Source organism: Panthera uncia, chromosome D4, assembly GCF_023721935.1.
Source record: "Panthera uncia isolate 11264 chromosome D4, Puncia_PCG_1.0, whole genome shotgun sequence".
Lineage (NCBI taxonomy): Eukaryota > Metazoa > Chordata > Mammalia > Carnivora > Felidae > Panthera > Panthera uncia.
This window is the reverse complement of record NC_064807.1, coordinates 64,902,672-64,923,455: the sequence shown is the minus strand read 5'-3', so window position 1 is coordinate 64,923,455 and position 20,784 is coordinate 64,902,672. Positions and strand designations below refer to the sequence as shown.

The 20,784-nt window shown below is 36.9% G+C and overlaps 1 protein-coding gene across 3 annotated transcripts in view; it reads right to left on the bottom strand.

Moving 5' to 3' along the window:
• Window positions 1–20,784, bottom strand: part of SLC44A1 (solute carrier family 44 member 1) — a 201,708-nt gene that overhangs the window by 83,111 nt on the left and 97,813 nt on the right. For all 3 annotated transcript variants that reach the window (XM_049627322.1, XM_049627330.1, XM_049627340.1), the window contains exons 5-7: window positions 10,145–10,238; window positions 2,330–2,499; window positions 301–390 (exon numbers count right to left, since the gene is read on the bottom strand). In XM_049627322.1, the coding sequence (XP_049483279.1) occupies window positions 301–390; window positions 2,330–2,499; window positions 10,145–10,238 (354 nt within the window). The remainder of the gene's footprint in view (window positions 1–300; window positions 391–2,329; window positions 2,500–10,144; window positions 10,239–20,784) is intronic.

Genomic DNA, 20,784 nt, shown 5'->3' with positions numbered 1-20,784 from the left:
TTGCTTTCTTTTTCCTCTTGGGCTCTTCCCCCCAAACTGACACTGACAGAAAAATGTGAGCCCCCTTTTATTCCAAATATGCCAATGACTCTGCCATTTTATTCCATTTAGTGATCTCACAGTGAATTAATTTCAGTGTAATCCACTCACCAGTCTTTTTATAGTTTATAAATAAATTCACAAGGCTTACAAAAGGAAAATTACTTAAAGTAATCAAAGTGGTTCTGCACTGAGGGACTGTTAAGAGCAAACTTCACTCTCAATTCTAATTACTAAAAAACAAAGGAAGAAGCAGCTTACCAAGTGAACCCAGTATGACCAAAATTGTTAAGATCCACACAAGTACTCTTGATATATACCTGATTATCACCATCAAAATCATGGAGAGAACTGCAGGGAAGATAGAGAACATGTAGAATATTATTTTAAAACACTGGAAAACACAAAGAGAAACTCTTTCAGTTATTTTCTCCTAGGAATATAATACGTTGCTATTGACCAGTTCAAGACCCCAGTTTAGGGAAGAAGGGTAACTAGCTACCAAAACTCGAGCCTACGTGCACCACTTGAATTGTGTCACTTGGAAACTACAGGCACCTAACTGTGGGTTTATAAATGACAGAAAAGAAAACATGCAAATGCACATGGTGACTCAAAAACAGCACAGAACTGTTGTGGATTCACCACGGGAAGACATTGGAACTCACATGCAAACATACATGCTAACACACAAAGTGTAGAGAATGATGTGTCATGTTGGTGATGAGAAAAATTACCATATATAGACAGAGATCAGTTAAACTAGCTACACTTCCATGTGTAATCCTCACATTTCAAGACCAACTTCTCTAACAGTTGGTCAATGAGCTAGACAGTATTTTATCTTTTTCTGGTCATTTCTCTTCTAAAACTCCAAGAGATGCTCTGATCCTACAGAATAATATTCTGAAGCCTACGGAGGCCCAAATTCCTCTGACCTTAATTTTCAACTGGTGTCAAGGGTCCTGATTGGTTGAGAGACTCTTCAAAGAAAAGCAAAGCTTAGTTTGAGTTATTTAGCCAAATGCCTCTACCCATCCCAAGCTAAATTCCAACATGCTAAAATCTGGAGTGAAAATCTTAAAAAAGAAACTGGGAAGATTTGACCTTTGCATGGGGAAATTCATTTCTGAAATCATAATTTGTTCATCTTTAATCATCTAAAGGCCCATTTCACAAATAAATTCTTAAAGATCTTAAGCCTCAAGAGAACCATTCTAATAAAAACTGGAATCCCAATGACTTAACATTATTATCACCAGTTTTAAGGTGTTTCCCCCCCCCACCCCCCCCGCCTTGGTCAAAATTCAACTATTTCAGAAACCAAATAATTTTTTCATAAAGCCAGACTAGTAGTCAAGATTTTTCGGGCCATTTGCAAAGCCAAATAAATGGTTGGGATCTGTGACTGGGTAACATTATTAAGGTACTCACTTTTGCAATAAATGTACAGGAACCAAAAACAGATGGGAGCGTTTCAAATATCACAGAAATAGCTTTTCATATGGACAGCATTATTTCAATTGAGTCAAGTACTACCTAAGCAAAAAGAAAATACTCTCTAATGACAAGACGGAAATACAGCTAGTCTTCTCAATGACTATAATTGTTGTTAACAGGTATAAGGTATAACTCATTTCACATATATAATGAGATAGTTGCTTGGTTCCTACCACAGTTTACTCCTCCCAACTAGAAAGATCTATAGATTCTGATATGGCTACATATAGTTCTAGGATAATGTAGGGAGTTGAAATAACATTTACCTAATTATATTATCTATTGACAAGAAAACTCAATGGCTAACAAGTGGAGATTTCCTAATTTTTCCAGCAATACAGTGACATCATGAACTGTAGCAATGGAAAAAAAAAACATATTTCAAAAGTAATCTATCAGAAATCTATGTTCTTTGATGGAAATGTGTAAGAGAATATGTGGCCTCCTTTCATAAGCCTTTGGAATCATAACTGAAAACAAAGGGGTGTTGATTCATTAAGAGAAGCCTCCTCCTATCATATTAAAGGTTATTAGAGACAGTAACCAAAGTCTGGGAAAACACCAGTTTTCTCCAATGATAGAAAAAGAAAGGAAATTAGTTTCAGATATATAAATATATATATATAAATATGTATATATTTATAACTATATATAATCTGAAACAGTTATTTTGGCTATGGGAAGTTAAACATTTTACAGGTATCCCCACTGTATTCATATTTTGGTTAAAAGACAGAACAGTCTTCTACTGCAGTACTATGTAATAGCTAATAATGAGAAAAACAATTACCTAGTGATAACAAGCAAAGTCCCAATATAATTTCTTTGCTGGTCATTACTCCACTAATCAGCCTGTGTAAGACACTATTGTCACTGACAAAGGTGATCAGGGCCTCTGCAAACTTGGCATAGCAGGAAATGTTCACAGGAGCACAGCGATGGAAGAATGGAATAGGTGCACTGGTGACACAAGAAAAAAAAATCAGAAAAAAAATTACTCCTACTTAATATAAATGCCACATCAAACACACAAATGAAAGGTGATTATGACTGCAATACACTCCACCCTCCACACATCATATGGGCGCTAAGAGCCGTGAGCTTAATGCTATGAAGATGACTGTCATGGGCAGGGATGCGAATCTTGCCACAGGCCTTATCAAAGAGGGTGGAGTGCATGTTCCAAAGAAGACATTACCCTCCCCTTCTGAAAAGAAACACACACACATATACACACACATACACACATACAGAACTACCAAAAGCAAAACCAAACACTTAAATTCCTCAGCCTGCACATCTATCAGTCAAGGGGCAGATGACAAAACTTAAGGAACATATACTTCATTGAACTGAAAATGAATTTTTGCCATAAGCTATTTAAAAATAGAAAACACACATGCTTTTGCTTGAAATGTGCCACCATTAATAGAATGTTTCCTCTATCAGAACAGCATACAGAACCTTGCATTAAAAAAGGTGTTCGGGGTACAAGCTTAATAATCCTCATATAAATTAATCATGCCAAGACATCAACATACAGCATAATGTGCAGCTAATTAAAACAATAACCATGGATACTAATGTATGGAAACACGAGGTTAATAGTACAAGGGGAAAAAAACAAAAATTTGTATCTAAAGTGATGGTTGTATCTCTGTACAAAAGATATATACATAAAAATGAGAACAGAAAAAATATAAATAAATGAAAAATCTCTGATTCGTTAAGGTCATGGGATTCTGAGCTGTTTTCTTTCTATATATAATTTTTATTACAAGATTATTTGTGTCCAAAAAAAAAAAAAAGAGGTAATCCGTTATTATCAGGTTTACACTGACCACAACTCTTTTTGTGAAGGAACATAGTTATGTGTGAACAATGACATAAGTAAGTCTGGTTTGTTATAACACATTCTACTTTAGCCTTGGAAAGTATGGTATACATCTGATCAATGAGAGATTTTAAAAAAGCTCTATGAACATGCCCTCAGTTGTGATTTGAATGAATTCTAAGAGAGTCCATATGTCTGTCCATACACAAATACACACTTCTGTGTGCACTAAAATTTAGCTATCACTAACATAAATCTCATATTTTGAGATTTGTGGAAATATCAGTCATAGCTCTAATATAACACCGTTGGCTGGAATGATATAAGTATGCTCTCATTTTTGGTTGGCACTGTATTTTGTATCAAATTAGTGGAGAAGAGTCTATGATTGGGCACCAAATTCCAAAGTTTCTGATCTCAGCAAGCAATTTTGTATGACCTGAAGCAAGACACTATCTTTGTTTTTCCTTCCTCAAAAAACAACAAAAATATTTTTCAAATAAAAATAAACGTGTACTATGTATTGATTTTCCTTAAATGCTGGTAAATGAGCATCACTGGGAGTAAGAATAGGCAACATCTTCCATGCTGTTGAACTTCACGGAACAATAAAATAATTATAAAGGTCTAGTCTTACCTTAGTTATGCTTCAGCAAAATGTATCCCCCAAAAATGATGTGACACTATGATAGAAATGTTCACTTAAAAAAGAAGTGACTCTTGTGACTTGTGGGTGTATTTGTGTATACCTCTAAAATGGTGTTGGTGAAAGTTAATGTCCAAGATTCAATATTTTGTCAGAAATTGCAGAAAGTCAGAGCATTCTTAGTAGGGCTTAAATTACAGGCATGCAAGTCATTGTTTTTGACCAAATTTGTTTCGCTAATGATGTAAAAAGCTATTAAATTACAGAATACCTTTAAGTGAAATGGATTTCGTCAGAAATATTACAGGAAAGAATTAAAAGAATTAGCCATAAGTTCATAGTCAATGGAGGCTAATGTGGGACACATTAGCTTCATTGTGACCTATGACTGTTTTTCTTCCTGATGCTATCTAGATAATGTCCCTGACACTTTAATATCCCTGTCTGAGGACTTCTAACCATATTTTTAACTGAAGCCTCGTTCTCTATCCTTTGAAACCAAAGTCCTCTCTGCTCCATGGTTACCTATATCTTCATCTGCTTTACTTATTAACCTATCATTTCTGATATAGCCTCTGTTTAACTCACTTGCCTCCAACCTTGAACATAAAATGTATCTCCCTTAAGGATACTGATGTCATTTTCTCATTTTCAACATCCACCAATTTTCTTGGCCCTGCTGTTTCTTTTTTCCTGTCATATAACCACAAGTGCACCTTACCCTCTGTCCAGAAGCAGCTCCACCTGTATCTCCCATATATTAACAGGATTTTAATATAGTTTTATACTCAAAGAGATATACACCACATTTCTAAAAGACAGCAGAGCCTGCTATAACAGAAAGAAAACTGGCCTTGACTTCAAAAGCCCTGGGTGATCCTCCTAACATTACATAGCTTCAGGTCACTCCATCTCTCTTTCTCAGTTTCTCCATCCGTTAGCTGAAAGGATAGGAGTAAGACCTCTCTGAGTCTTTGATGATGATGATGATGATGATGTTGATGATGATAACTGTGATAGATCCCAGCCATAAGTCAGTAATTCTAAATTAATAGGAGCAGATGCCCAGTAGTGTTTCTGTTTTTCTGCTTTTCAGACTTATAATGAGGATCGATGGTTTGAAAAGGGAAGGATTATACTCTTAAAATTAGAATCTTTCATTCCTATTTAAGAGGAAATGCTGAGCAATATTTGCACTCTTACCCTCTCAAGTCATTTTTATACTATCCATAAACACTTGGCTAATTGGAAAGAGTGCTTTTACAAGTCTCCTTCAAAGGATTGAAGCAAAGTAACAACGGGTCCCTTACCTTATAATTTAATCTATGTTGGTTTAAAGAAAAACCTGACAGCTCTACATTTGAAGGTATAAAACTAGTAGGGGCAGATTACATTGTCTAGCTGATGGTCAAAATGGTCAAGTGGTAAGGAATATCAGAAATAGAAGACAAATAAAAGAGAAGGCAATGTTTGGTTACAATTAAAAAATCAAAGTTAAATACTTAGTTAAAAAAATTTTTTTAATGTTTACTTATTTTTGAGAAAGATAGAGACCGAGTGCAAGCGAGGGAGGGGCAGAGAGAGAGGGAGACACAGAATCCAAAGCAGGCTCCAGGCTCCGAGCTGTCAGCACAGAGCCCGACACGGGGCTTGAACTCAGGAACGGTGAGATCATGACCTGAGCTGAAGTCGGACGCTCAACCGACTGATCCACCCAGGCGCCCCTAAATATTTAGTTTCAAAGAAAAAGCACTACACTCCCTTGTCATTCATTTTCTCTACTGTTTCCCAAACAAAAACAACTTAATCAGCCATGACTTTTTAATACTCAGATGATTTTCTTGTTAAAAAATCTAAGTAATCATGGCATTGAAATGGTTTGTCTTATATTTTACCATTTAAATCCTATGTGATACAATGAATTTGAGTTAGCTGATTTCATATACCTCTCAGAAAGTAATACTTTTATGAGATCTTTTCTACTTTAGTATCTAACCTAAATGACACACCCTGTGCTTCTTAATTAAGAGGACAGCATAAAGAATTCTATTTATAGTAAGTTCCTCTACCTCTCGAAGCCCACAGAATATTGAATCTTTAAGAAGTCAATGTAGTCCTGTTAGGAACTGATGCTGTTTCACATTATTGAAACATCAGTCAACAAGAACAAAATGAATTTATAATGAGTCTTTTAAAGATTTTTAAAAATTAGCCACTCAGAGGAAAATTGTATCTTACCTTGGCAAACATACTGTCCATTTGCCTTAAGTCCAGACTATCATAGCTAAAAGAGCTCCCTCAAAATATGATGACAAACAATGTATTATCTCTTGTCCATAGGCCTTCAGAAGTGAAGACAGGAGTTGGCATCTCCATTATCTTAAAATCTCAGGTTATAAATAAGCAATTACACATGATTTCTAAGGAAAAGTTTTATTTAAGAAAGAGTAACAATAAAGGATTCTGGCAATAGCTCTATAGCACAGAAAACACAGCAAATAAATAAAGACTATAATGGCAATACTCATTGGTTTTTCATACATTTCATTTTATTTATTTTCTCACTTTCATTCTTGTACTCTTTTTAAAAAAATTTTTTTTATTTTTTTTAAGTAGGCTCCATGCCCAATGTGGGGCTTGAACTCATAATCCTGAGATCAAGAATCGCATGCTCTACTGACTGAGCCAGCCAGGCTCCCCCTCCTTTTTTTTTTTTTTTTTTTTTTTTTTTTTTTTAACCAACTGGTGTAGGACTTTGTCTTGGGGAAGACGGCAGAGTAGGAGGGCCCTAAGCTCACCTTATACTATGGATACAACTAGAAAACGCTCACATTAGGGTAAAACTAACTGTGGTATAGACTTCACAAGATCTTAGATTAAAATTATGATTCCCAACGATTAGTTTTGTGGCTTTGCACAACTTATTTAACTGATCTTCTATTTCCTCATCTATAAATTAGGAACAATATCCTTATAGGCTTTTGTAAGGACTAAATAAGACAATATATATGAGAAACTTAATATGGTGGCTATAGCACACAGCAGATGATTTATAAATGCTAATTAATGTTGAATTCTTCATTTTAAAATATGTACAGATAACACTTTTTTTCTTGGCTATTGGTTTCTCATTTCCATATCATGCTATTAATTCTCCAACACCTAATATCCTTACTGGCATCCAGAAGTATCCAATAAATGGTGAATAAACTGAATTTATGTAATCTGTTTCTACCACTGCAATTTTCTCTAGCTATACCCAAACCTTTAAGCATTTTAAGCATAAGGGCTAGCTTGTCTCCCTACTGCTACCATGCTTGGCATGTCATGAACAGAGAGTTATGAATTTGGATAAAATATGGCCCTTTCCAGGCATTTGCTTTTAAAATTCGAAAGCTCATTAGGAATAGTAACCATTTGGCAATTATGTGGTGTTAGTGTTTTATTGCAAATTAGTTTACAGTGGCTTTTATCTAAGAAACAGGCATTGCTTTCAGTTGCAGAGGGTCCCTGGGGACCCAGGAAGGTTAGGGGCAAAAGGGGAGGCTCTAGAGGTTGACAGAAATACTTACTCCTTAAGCCAGATGTCAAGCACAATAATGGATGCTTAAAGGGGCACCTGGGTGGCTCGGTCGTTAGTGTCTGACTTCGGCTCAGGTCATGATTTTGTGGTTTGTGGGTTCCAGCCCTGAGTTGGGCCCTGTGCTGAGTTCAGAGCCTGGAGCCTGCTTCAGATTCTGTGTCTCCCTCTCTCTCTGCCCCTTCTATGCTCATGCTCTGTCTCTGTCTCTCAATAATAAATAAACGCTAATTTTTTTTTTTTTAAATAATGGATGCTTAAAACATATTGCCTATTTAATTCTTACAACAATTCCATGACAGAGGTATTAACATTCCCATTTTACGTAAGAGTTCACAGAGAGGTTAAGAGACTTGCTTGAGCTGGCAAAGAGAAACTGGTGACACAGAATTCACCCCCAGGCCTATCTGGACTTAAGGTTTAGCTCTTTCTGTCCCACTAGGGCACTCCTCAGAGGACCACAAAATAGATAGGAACCATGCTGAGGGCCACTTGCCTCAGCACAGGTTTGCCTAGTGCTAGTCTTTTAGTTTATACAAAAAAGTCACCAAAACAGTCCCTATTTTTTTTTTTTTTTTTGAGGACAGAGTTTCTTAAGGACAGAGACTAGATCTTACTTATCTTTGGAGATTTGGTATCTAATACTAAGTGTGGAACATGGTATTGCCCCAAGTTTTTTATTAGAACAAATTCTTTGTTTTTTGATCCTTATACTTTGCTTGTCATATGCTAAATGATGATATTTACAAGGTCCTAATCTGACTTCCTTCTATCAACTGTTACTTCGCTTTTACTTTCCAACAGGCTGAGTTCAAATTAAAGTGGTAAGATACTTTTAGACTGTGAGGTACTAAGATTAGTGAAACATGGGGATATATAAATAAGTATAAACAGTATATAGTCAGGTTTCTGATGGCATAGGGTCATCATTGCTTCTTGGATTACTGAGACATTAGTAGATGACCCTGTGAGAAGCCCAGTCTGTCCATGTCTAAAACCCAAGCCCCTAATACTATGTTTCATCTTCAAAGTGAATGTCCCTAGGACACCTTATGTGAGATACGTGAGTTATATACAGCCAAGAATGGAACACCTGAGATAGATACCCAGGAACAGGCAGTCCTCAACATGGTAGAGTCAGAGGTCATTGGTGCAGGAGGATTTACCTGACCCCACCCATATTACACAGGGGCATCCTCACATCAAGGCTTTCAGGTAATCCTTTCATAACATGTTTACGCCTTAAAATGTGACTCTACACTCAAAGTATGCATTTAAAACAGGCTTTTAGCAGTTGAGTAGATAAGAGGACAGAGCCTTTCTTGTTTTTACATTGATAAATTTTCTCCAGTGACTCTATTCAAAGGACCTCCTTTTTTTTACTGTCACAGCCTCCCTAATAGTCTCAATGTTCATGAATGGAGTCTCTTTACCAATTGGTCTAAGCCCATAATTTATAGGCCCTACTTACTATCTTTTTAAAACAGTTCCTTTATTTTTATTTCCATAGGCTTTACATTTTAATTTCAATAGCAACGTGACAAGACTAAAAGAGCTGGAAATCAACTAAAGTGATATTATTCCGTTGTCTACTTTTTCAACAGAAAATTTCAAATTTCACTCAAGTTAATAAAGCACAAGTTACACCCATAAGCAAGCCAAAGGAAAGCAGACATAAGATGGGTCTCAAAATGTTAACCTGTAGCTTGCTGTCATATTATACTAAGATATAATAAAAATGGTCTGAATTCAGTATTCCTAGTGAAGTTGACGCATGTCATACATGGTTAGTGATACACACTTAAGGTTCTCAAGATCAGACATGTTCCAAACCCTACGCCCCTAATTCTGAGGATATATTGTACAATGCTTGCAAATTTGTTTCCTTGTTAAAAAAAATCTGTAATTTTAAAGCTGGCTTTATTTATAACTACTGTGAGATCCTTCCAAATAAAGAATATTTCTTGTCTCTTCTGTGCATCCATGATATGCAGTAGGTACTTAATAATAAATATTTGTTGAATAAGACCTTGGATAAGATATGGCAAACAGCGTATTATTATAGAGAATGTACCTAAAAGATGTAGCCTGAAATAAAGGATGGAGAATAATCTGGCATATTTTTTAAATTTACGAAGTTACGAAGTAAATTGAAAAATAATCCCACTAAGTATTACTGGAATCAACTTCAGAGAATCTTTGGAGACTGTGAGGCTTGGCTTCTAATTTCACTGCAGATTTTGTAATGATTCAGCAGTTCTCCACACTTAAAAAGTATGGCATTAAAAAAAAAAAAAAAGTGAGCCCCCCAAAGAAATTTAGAATATCTGAGAATGAGAAAAGTTGTTTGTCTCTGTGTGTGTTTTAAGATATGAAACACATGTTGTCATTTCTACTACTACTTCTTAAGTCTTGTTGTAAAAGTAAGTACTGGTCGTAAGCAACAGGTATCATCAAGTGACTTTTCTCTCACAATAATATATACAGTTTAAAATCTACCTACAAAAACAAAAGTCACAAGTTAACAAAATACAATAAAAGTTACCTCGCTGGAACTGGTAGTTTGGGGCAAAGAACAGAAGCTTTTGAAGATGTGGTATATTCAGAAGGCTTTAGGTTGTAGCTACACAGTGCTGAGCCTGTTGAAAGAAAAGCTGTATGTTAGCTGGCAGAACAGAGCCTAAATAAATTCTCCCACGGATTCACTGTAATTTTATTTTGTATGCTAATATCAACTCAACATATACAACTTTTAAACACTAGAATTAATAAGAATCTGACTTGGTCTTTAGCTCAGTCCTCAATCATTTAAAACTAATTTCTCTCTGGCAATTTATGTACAAAGTTTAATAATACTCAGGGTAATAATAACAGTAAGTACTAGAACTACCTCTCTTGAGTGTCTGCCATACACGTGGCCATATATATATATATATATATATATATATATATATATATTTTTTTTTTTTTTCCTCTTAAAGAGTCAACTTTTAATTATAACTAACCAAACCATTCCAGGGACATCTCCAAACAACCAAACAACAGAAACATGACAAAATTCTCCTGTTGAAGAAGCCAGGTATCTTGGCCCACCCCAGCATTTCTGAGGATCAGGCCAAGAGCAGCCCATTTCCAGGGCTGGTTCTATACCCATGCAAGTTTATCATCCTTGCAGAAGGATTGGAGATGGACCCCTCTTTCCAACACACGGGGAACTCAGAAAGTCACTAGGTGGAGGGGCTCTCCTCTCGCCCCATACATATGTTAATTATGTGTTTACTTTAACTTGGTTAAGCAGGGGCTATTACACCTCCTTTACAGAGGACGAAATAGAGGCTAAAAGAGAAGATATATAACTTGCCCAAGATGACCCAGCTACTAGGAAGGAGAGCTGGAATTGAACCCTAGGTGTCTCTGACTACAAACCCAGCCTCAACTATACATGCCGTCCCTCTTTCCTATGCTTCCCATTACTAAGTATGTAAAAGGACTGCATACAGCACATATGCTTTCAGACAATACGTTACTTTTTCCTTATTTTAAAGGCAGTAAATAGTAACTGTAAATAAACTGAACAAATTGATCAAAGAATTCTCAGTTTTCAGAGACTTTAAAACAAGCTCAAATTCAATCCTAGGTTGGTTATGCAAACAGCCATCTATTTCTTGGTATGTGTGGCTAATACAAATCTAAATAATATGTAAAAGTCGGATGCAGTCCAGCCAATCCTTGATAAGTATTATTTTACTGACCTGCTGATTTTGTAATACAGCAACGAGAATACTGTCAGGTTCATTGTAACGATAAATATCGTTAACTGAGAAGACCTAGGCTCTAGTCCTAATCTCGCTAAGGACCTACTGCACTCTATCATGTAAACTGTTTATATTTTATTAATTGCAGTTCCTACCAGATTACTAATTTGGCCAAATATTTTATTATTAAATATAAATAGAATAGCTTTGTGTTTATATTATAGCAACAATGAAGTTTCACATGGTACCACCCTGGAAAAAGTTTAAAATAAAATGTGAGGTGAAAATGGCAGGTTTTAACATTGAACTAATTATAGAAATATCATGTGAGGATGTAAGAAAGAGCTAGAAGAGACTACAGAAAAAAGATTTGCTGGGATAACAAACAAACTTGAGAGTGATTTTATTTCATTTATACCTTATCCTGTCAACCAAAAGAATTTTTAAAAAGCCACAAACCTGCATTTAATTCAGCAATGCTGCCCCCAAACCAGCAATAAACCTGCCAGGTATTTAAATATGTCAGCTGTAGGGGCGCCTGGATGGCTCAATCGGTTAAGATCTGACTCAGGTCATGATCTCCCAATTTGTGAGTTCGAGCCCCGTGTTGGGCTCCCTGCTGACATGCTGACAGCTAGGAGCCTGAAGTCTACTTCAGATCCTGTGTCTCCCTCTTTCTCTGCCCTTCCCTCACTCACACTCTCTCTCTCTCAAAAACAAACAAACATTAAAAAAAAAAAGTTAAAAAAAATATGTGGGCTATATATATCATATGTCATAAAACCATGTAGCATCTATTTTATATAAAGATAATTCAAGTAATTGGACAATGTAAGATCTTTTTAAAGAGACACTTGAAAGTTACATGGCACTTAAGTTTCTTCAGCTTCTTAAGACAGACTCACTAGGAAATTAAGTTTCTGAAACTGTTTTTGAACATTCTTTACCATTTTAATGACTTATTGTTGTTAAGTTAAGCATGAATATTAAATATCTAATTCTTCTAAAATTAGTCTTTCATGTTTGAAGATAATGCCACTAGATTCCATTTACAGCAGTTTTAGAGAAAACATGGCAGCGGTGAAAAGCAAACATTTTAGATTAATCCTGAAATATCCGGGAGTCCTACTATAGGATTGCTCATGAAAAAAAAAACCAGCCACTGTGCCAATAACCGCAGAGCACCCAATGTGATCATCAACTTCCTGATCTGAATGGTCAACTTCTTTCTTTCAGAGTCCAAGATGGAATCGATTTACACAATATGAAAGGCCCTAACTAAAGCACTGTGTCAGTGCTGTCAAACACACTGCTTCTGCTGAATTCAGTGAACATAATCTCCGTCCCCACCCTTTCTTCATTTAAAAAAGGAGGTCAGCAGGTGCAACAGAGTTCAATTTTATAAATACTTTCCCAGGATAATGCTCAATGAAAGGATAATAGCCTTATCTCTGATGGTATTCTGGGACACAGGCCAGTACTAAATAGATCCTGTACTAAATAGATTAAAAGAAAAAGATCTTTACAATGTGTTAGTAGTAACAATCAGAAGAAACTTTATAATGCTTCCTGCTCAAAAGGTTGATGGAGAGAGAAGCCTCAATGAAGAACATTAAAACAACCCAGTAATGGCAAACATGTTACAATTGTTTTTCTTTTCATGTTTGTTAGCTAATGCATTTTCAGTGAACACTTTTAAGGTGTTTTTTTTTTTTTTTTTTAAGTGAAGGTATAAACAATACTCAGCACAAGAGGTTTGGTCAGAAACTGTAAGACAAAGTTTTTCTTCTAATGCAAAAGGCAGGGAAAACCATACTTGAGTAATGAAGTCTAAAACCAAAAACAAAAGCTTATCTAAACCACACCAGAGGCAATCCATGCAATTCAGCCAGTGTTATTCAAAATGAGTGATCTTAGGACGCCAACTTGGGTATATAAACATTTATCTTGGTAAACAGTTGCTATAGTCCCCAGAATGTTTAACTACTATAATTTTTCAAGTGCCTTATAATATTCAATTATTTATTCTTTAGCTCAACATCACTTATAAGAACTCCCTTAAGAGGGATGTTTCCATCACCATGCTCCAAACACTACAGATGAAACAAAATAAGTAATACTTCCAAGGCCTTATAAGCAATCACTGACAAATTTAGTAATAAAATTCTCTACTCTTAGGCCACAATGCTTCTTCCGCGCCATTCCTAATAATCATAATCAGACAAATATTCAATAAGCTCCTGGGCAAAAAAAACATACATTGCACAGATACCTCGAAAACAACATGTTTGGGGGAAAAAAAAGACATTTCCATCACCCACTCTCCAAATCTGCTCTGCCTCCTTTCATGTATTTTCCATCCTTGTTAATGGCTCTACCATCCATGAAATCCCCATGAATTTGAAATGGAAAGTCATCCTATATCTTCTTCTTTACCCATCGTCTTCATATATCCTTCAAGACACTTAAGAAACCAAGTTCTGACAACTGAATCTTTCTATGAGTTATCTATCTCAGGCCTTTAAAATCTCTTATTGGTTCAAACTACTCTCCCAAAGGGTTTCTCCTCTATATGCTGCACACAGCCTTGAGAAGGGTCTTTGTAAAATGGGCATCAGTTGTATCATATTCCTGCCCTCAGAATAATTTCCAACTCCTTGGCTTCAAAGCTCTCCTAAAGCAGGCCTCTACCTAGAACTCCAGCCTCATCTTAACATAATAAACTACTTACGGGGCGCCTGGGTGGCTCAGTCAGTTGAGTGTCCAACTTCGGCTCAGGTTATGATCTCACGGTTCATGAGTTCAAGCCCCGCATTGGGCCCACTGCTGTCAGTACGGACCCTGCTTCTGATGCTCTGTCCCCCTCTCCCTCTCTGTCCCTCCCTCACTTGTGCTCTCTTTCTCTCAAAAATAAATAAAAAAAACATTAAAAATATTAAAAACAAAACAAAACATAACTACCTACAATTCTTGCTGTTTAACAAGCTTTCAGGCTTTTTCACATGCTGTTCCCTCTGCATGGGCTGTCCATTCCTAACTACCATCTGAGTGTTCAGTTTGAGCAGAATTCTACAAACTACTCAAGCCTCACCTCCTCCAGTAAGCCTTCTCTGATGCACCCAAATCTACTTACTGCTTCATTCTATTATAAAACTTAGCATATTATTTTGCAATTTTTTAGCTTACATATCATCTCTCCTTTTAGAAAGTGCACTCTTTTGAGAACTGGGACCTTATGTCTTCAAAATATGTGGGACCCCTCTCTCCTGGTACATAGGCAGTATGTCAAAAGCCATACGACAGACATCCTGATTGAAAAAAAAATATGAAATAACTATTTTTCATCTCTTATTTTGGTGTTATGTGTTATATATAATGTTTATTTGCTTTTCACTATTCACTATAAATTATACTATATAAAACAGGACTTCTCAACCCTGGTATTTTGAGCTGGGCAATTCTTGGTTGTAGGGGCTGTCCTGTGCATTGCAGGATTTTTAGCAGTATCCTTGGTCTCTATCCACAAGATTCCAGGACCCTCCCCCCACCCTGCAACCCTTCACTCAGTTGTGACAACCAAAAATGTCTCCTAACACTGCTAAGTGTGGGGAGTAGAAAGTTGGGGGGGGGGCATGCAGTGGCAATATTACCCTTAGTTGGGAACTACTGGTCTAAAACACCAATTTGAAACAAAAATACAAAATGGGGTTGGTAAGTTGGAGGCTAACTCTTGCTGTAAAATTCTGCTTGATTTGCGGGGCACCTGGGTGGCTCAGCCAGTTAAGTGTCCAACTCGTGGTTTTGGGCTCAGATCATGATCTCATGGTTGGTGAGGTCGAGCCCCACATCAGGCTCGGGGCTGGCAGTGCAGAGCTTGCTTGGGATTTTCTCTCTCCCTCTTTCTTTGCCTCTCCCTCCCCCCCAACCATCTCTTTCTCTCTCTCAAAATAAATAAACATTAAAAAAATTCTGTTAAACAAAACATAAATAAAATAAAATTTTGCTTGACTTGTTATCACAGTATTATTTGTAGGATATACTAAATTAAGAGAAAACATACTTTAGAAAATTGTAATTAATAAAAATCTCCCAATGCAGAACAGTTTTTATTATGAAAAACAAATTACATAGCTATGTGAGGTCCAATGAATTTAACCCCTTTCTCTCTAACTAGGAAAGCATATATATGTACATGTATGTGTGTATATATAGAGAGATATAGATACATATATATATGCAGGAAGAATGCAATTTTCAGTAACCAGTAAAAAGTATGGATGTATTTGAAATTCCCAAGAAGCCCCCATTAACCAGCTGGTGGTGTGACATTATCTGTCAACTCCTATTGGCACATACTACACACACAATAAACATTTGCTAAGTGAATTGACTTTGGAAATCTGTGTGCAAGACTTCTAGGTATTGTGGAGGACAATGAAAAGTTTGTCTTCTATTATGCAAGCTGTCTAAACAAGGGGACCATACCTTGTCTTTGTTTCTGTGTCACACACTTGATGGGTGTTAATTAATTGTTTTATTTTATTTTTTAACATTTACTTATTTTTGAGACAGAGAGAGACAGAGCATGAACGGGGGAGGGTCAGAGAGAGGGAGACACAGAATCTGAAACAGGCTCCAGGCTCTGAGCTGTCAGCACAGAGCCCGATGCGGGGCTCGAACTCACGGACCACGAGATCATGACCTGAGCCGAAGTCAGCCGCCTAACCAACTGAGCCACCCAGGCGCCCCATTTAATTGTTGAATGAAGGAATTACTTAAAATTACACTATCAAATGTAAGGATTTTTTTTTTCCCTTGCTGGTTTCTGAACTTGGAAGCAATTAAATCAGTTGCTAGGGTTGATCATTTTCTTTATTTATAAATGATATCAAGTCCAATCTTTTGATTCACTATAAGAAAAAGAATCAATACTAACTCTGTGGTTTAAGCTGTATTGTTATGGACTGGTAAGAAAGAGGGTAATATACTGATCATCTATTGATACTAGCTTTATTTATTTAAAAAAATTTTTTTTAATGTTTATTTATTTTTGAGAGAGAAAGAGAGACAGAGAGTGAGTGAGGAAGGGGCAGAGGGACAGGGAGACACAGAATCTGAAGCAGGCTCCAGGCTCTGAGCTGTCAGCACAGAACACAACACAGGGCTTGAACCCATGGACCGTGAGATCATGACATGAGCCGAAGGACGCTTAACTGACTGAGCCACCCAGGCACTCCTATTGACACTAACTTTAAATGTAACACCCAGATAATGATAACCAAAGGCTTATTTATATTCACGAATTTTATCTGATGCATCACATAATCTTTGAGGTTTTCAAAGACAGAACAATGATCACTGAGAAAACACCCACTTCGTGGCTCTACTCAAAGTATTAACACGGTGTGAACGGTAGGTCATAAACCTCTCAGACTTCCTACAAAATACGGTACACTGAAGAAGCACTCACTAATGGGAGTGATTTCTCACATGCTATAAAAGGGACACAAACAAGGAAGATAAGATTTCTGCCATTTTACTACTGTGTTAGGGAAAACAAATTAGATATTATAAAAGTTTGATAAGAGTAATGTAAAAGATAATAAGTTATTCCATGTAAAATATTAGCACCCACTGAGACCATGCAGTGGGCCCACAACTTACAGGTTGTTCTCATTTCTAAACTGCTATTTAGACTTTAGATTGCAAGTGGAAAGAATAAAATGACCTGCAAAGCATCTGGCTCTGTGCATGGCACAAAATGGGTTTCAATGAATGGTATGATGAAACAATGCAGGGCTCAAGCCTGATTGATGTGAACAACAGGGACAGTGGAGAAAAGCAAGGGATGAACTATGGGCCAGACTCAGAGTGGGGAGAGAGGAAGGGAAGGGACTGTCCAAGCAGGCATGACCTCCCTCTCCCCACTTCCTTCACTGCCTCACATGGCCAGGCTGAGTTCAGATGAAAATCTCATATAAAGGTGAAGTTGGCTTCAGAGGGAGGGGCACTGTATACATTATTCGAGTTTTCAAAATAAACAAACAAATAAATAAATTAATTAAGTAAGTAAGTAAGTAAGAAGGAAACCTGTTCACCAGCAACTGGAGGGAAGTAAAATGAGAGACGGAATTCATGCTCTGCTGAGAATAACTCGGGTATAAGCTCTCACCAGATGTTTGCAGTCTTCTCTGGAGGGTACAAGGTTAGGAAAGAGGAAAAACAAGAGGGCTCAAGAAAAGAAAAGGTTATGAATATTCTGGTGGATAGTATGGTTAGGAAAGACAAATGAATGAATAAGATGGATTATTGAGAGATGAATAAGAAGATAAACAAAGGTTCACGTCAATTCTGGTTAGAATGAAGCTAAACAATTTACCCGCTGGTGGCAACGGGCAGAGATTCAGAAGCGAGCAAAGGATACAGTGTGCTGAGAGAATGAGAAATTAGTAAGTGTCAATAGGGAGGAAGAGAGCAGCCCGATCCATCCTTCTTTCAAAAAACATGAAGAGCTCCTATGTGAGGTAGGGCCTGGATATTCAGAAAGGAAGAGCATGATCCTGCCCCACAGGAAACTCATGCACACTACTGCCAGAAGATGATAAGGAACCAGAGACGCTTAGTACAGAGTCCTTGTGATACTTGCCAATTTTAATTTTTTTTTAGTTTCTAAATTTTTTACATGTTTATTTCTTTTTGAGGGGAAGGGGAGAGAGGGAGACACAGATTCCGAAGCAGGCTCCAGGCTCTGAGCTGTCAGCACAGAGCCCGACCCGGGGCTCGAACCCACAGGCTGTGAGATCATGACCCGAGCTGAAGTCGGACACTTAACCAAGTGAGCCACCCAGGCACCCTGTCAATTTTACTTTTTCAAAAGCAATTTTTAATTTATTCTCTAGCATCATATTTATATTTATATCATATAAAAACTACAAACAGACTAACAAATTGTACACTTGCACACCTACCACACAACTCACATACCAGAACTTCGACTTTTACGTTTATCTAAATTCTTCTGCTCGCCTCTTACAGCTCTTTGTACTATGGCAGCATCTCCACACAACCAATCGAGTGTCCGGCTACTTCTTCTAAATTTTCTGTGCTGGTCAGACATATGCCACAGAGGCGCTCTACAAACCTCAGGGTCCAAGAAACAACTCCTCTTTCTTGTCTACAAGAAAGAGTTAAGGCAATATTTTGTTTCCTAATAAATACATTTCTTACAAACATTATTCTAGGAACCTAAGTTAGCTTTCCCTTAAAAGATTTTAAATAATTTGGAAAGGTAATAAAAGTTCATACAAATGGATAGTTGTAAATACTAAAAAAGCACTCTCAAATGTTGTCATGGAAACTTAAAACTCTTTGAAAATGATTTGTATTATCTTTCCTGTCTGGTAAGAAAAATGTTATTTTACCTTACAGTTTTTTAAAGTTTATTTATTGAGAGAGAGAGTGCACATACACGCGAGTGGAGGGGGGGCAAAGAGAGAGGAAGAGAGAGAATCCCAAGCAGGCTCTGTGCTGTCAGCATGAAGCCTGATGTGGGGCTCAAACCCACAGACATGAGATTGTGACCTGAACTGAAATCAAGAGTTGGGCGCTTAACCCACTGAGCCACCCAGGTGCCCCTACCTTATGTTTTCAAATAAGGTTTAAAATTATCATTTAAAAAGTTACTACCCCAGGGGCGCCTGGGTGGGTTAAGCACCCAACTTCAGCTCAGGTCATGTTCTCACAATCAATGGGTCCGAGCCCCGCATTGGGCTCTGTGCTGACAGCTCAGAGCCTGAAGCCTGCTTCAGATTCTGTTTCCCCTCTCTCTCTCTGCCCCTCCCCATTCATGCTGTCTGTCCCTCTTTCTCAAAAATAAACATTAAAAAATTAGAAAAAAAAAAGTTACTACCCCAAACAGGATTTTTCTCTTTCATCTTTTTAATTATGGTAAAATACACATAATAAAAAAATTACTACCTTAACACTATTTCAGTATACACTTCGGTAGCATTAAGTAGATTCACATTGTTGTCCAACCATTACCACTATCTCCAGAACTCTCCATCTTGCAAAATTCATACTCTTTCCTCAAAAAACATTAACTCCCCATTCCTCTCACCCTGCAGCCCCTGGCAACTACCATTCTATTCTGTCTCTATGAATCTGACTACTCTAAGTACTTCATATAAGTGGAATCATACTGTATTTGTCCTTTTGTGACTGACTTATTTCCCTTAACAATGTCTTAAGGTTCATCCATATTGTAGCATGTATCAGAATATCCTTCCTTTTTAAAAAAAACTGTGGTAAAACACGTAATATGACATTGACCATCTTAACCATTTTTTCAGTGTATAGTCATATTAGCTATATGCACACTGTTATCCAACAGATCTGTAGAATTTTTTCATCTTGCAAAACTGAAATTCTATAGCCAGAGAAAACCATCGCCTTATCTGTCTGTTACTGGCTTATTGCACCTAGACTAACAACTTCAAGGTTCACCCATGTTGTAGCATATGACAGGATTTCCTTACTTTTTAAGGCTAATATTCCATTGTATGTACATACCACATTTTCTCTAGCGATTCATCCATCAGTGGACATTTAGGTTGCTTCCCTCTCTTGGCTATTATGAATAATGGCACAATGAATATGAAGTGTGCAAATATCTCTCTGAAATCCTGTTGTCAGTTCTTTTGGATATCCACCTAAATGCGGGATTTCTGAGTCATGATAATCTATTTTCTAAATGACTATTTTTTAAAGCAGGTTCACAGCAAAATTGAGAGGAAGGTACAATGGTTTTCCACATGCATACGCATGCACAGCCTCCTCCATTATAACATCCCCCACGAGAGTGGTACTTTTGATATAACTGATGAACCTACACATTGACATATCATGATCACTCAAAGTCCATAGTTTACATAAGGGTTCACTCTTAGTGTATGTCCTATGGGCATGGACAAATATATAGTGACACATATCCATTATTATAGTATCATACAAAGTATTTTCACCGCCCCAAAAATCCTCTGTGTTAATTCTATTTTTAATTTTTTAAGGAAACTTCAAACTCTTTTCCATCGCAGACATACAATTCTATATTTCTACCAACAATGCACAAAGATTCCAGTTCCTCTGTACTCTCACAAACATCTGTTATTTTCTGTTTTGTGGTGTTTGTGATTTTTTCTCAATAGAAGCTGTCCTAATGGGTGTAAGGTGGTATCCCACTATGGTTTTCATTTGCATTTCCCATACAATTAGCATGTTGAGCATCTTTTCATGTCCTTATTATTGGCCCATCATATATCTTCTTTGAAGAAATGTCTATTCAAGTCCTTTGGCCATTTTTTAATTGGGTTGTTTATTTGTCTCTTTCTTTCTTTCTTTCTTTCTTTCTTTCTTTCTTTCTTTCTTTCTT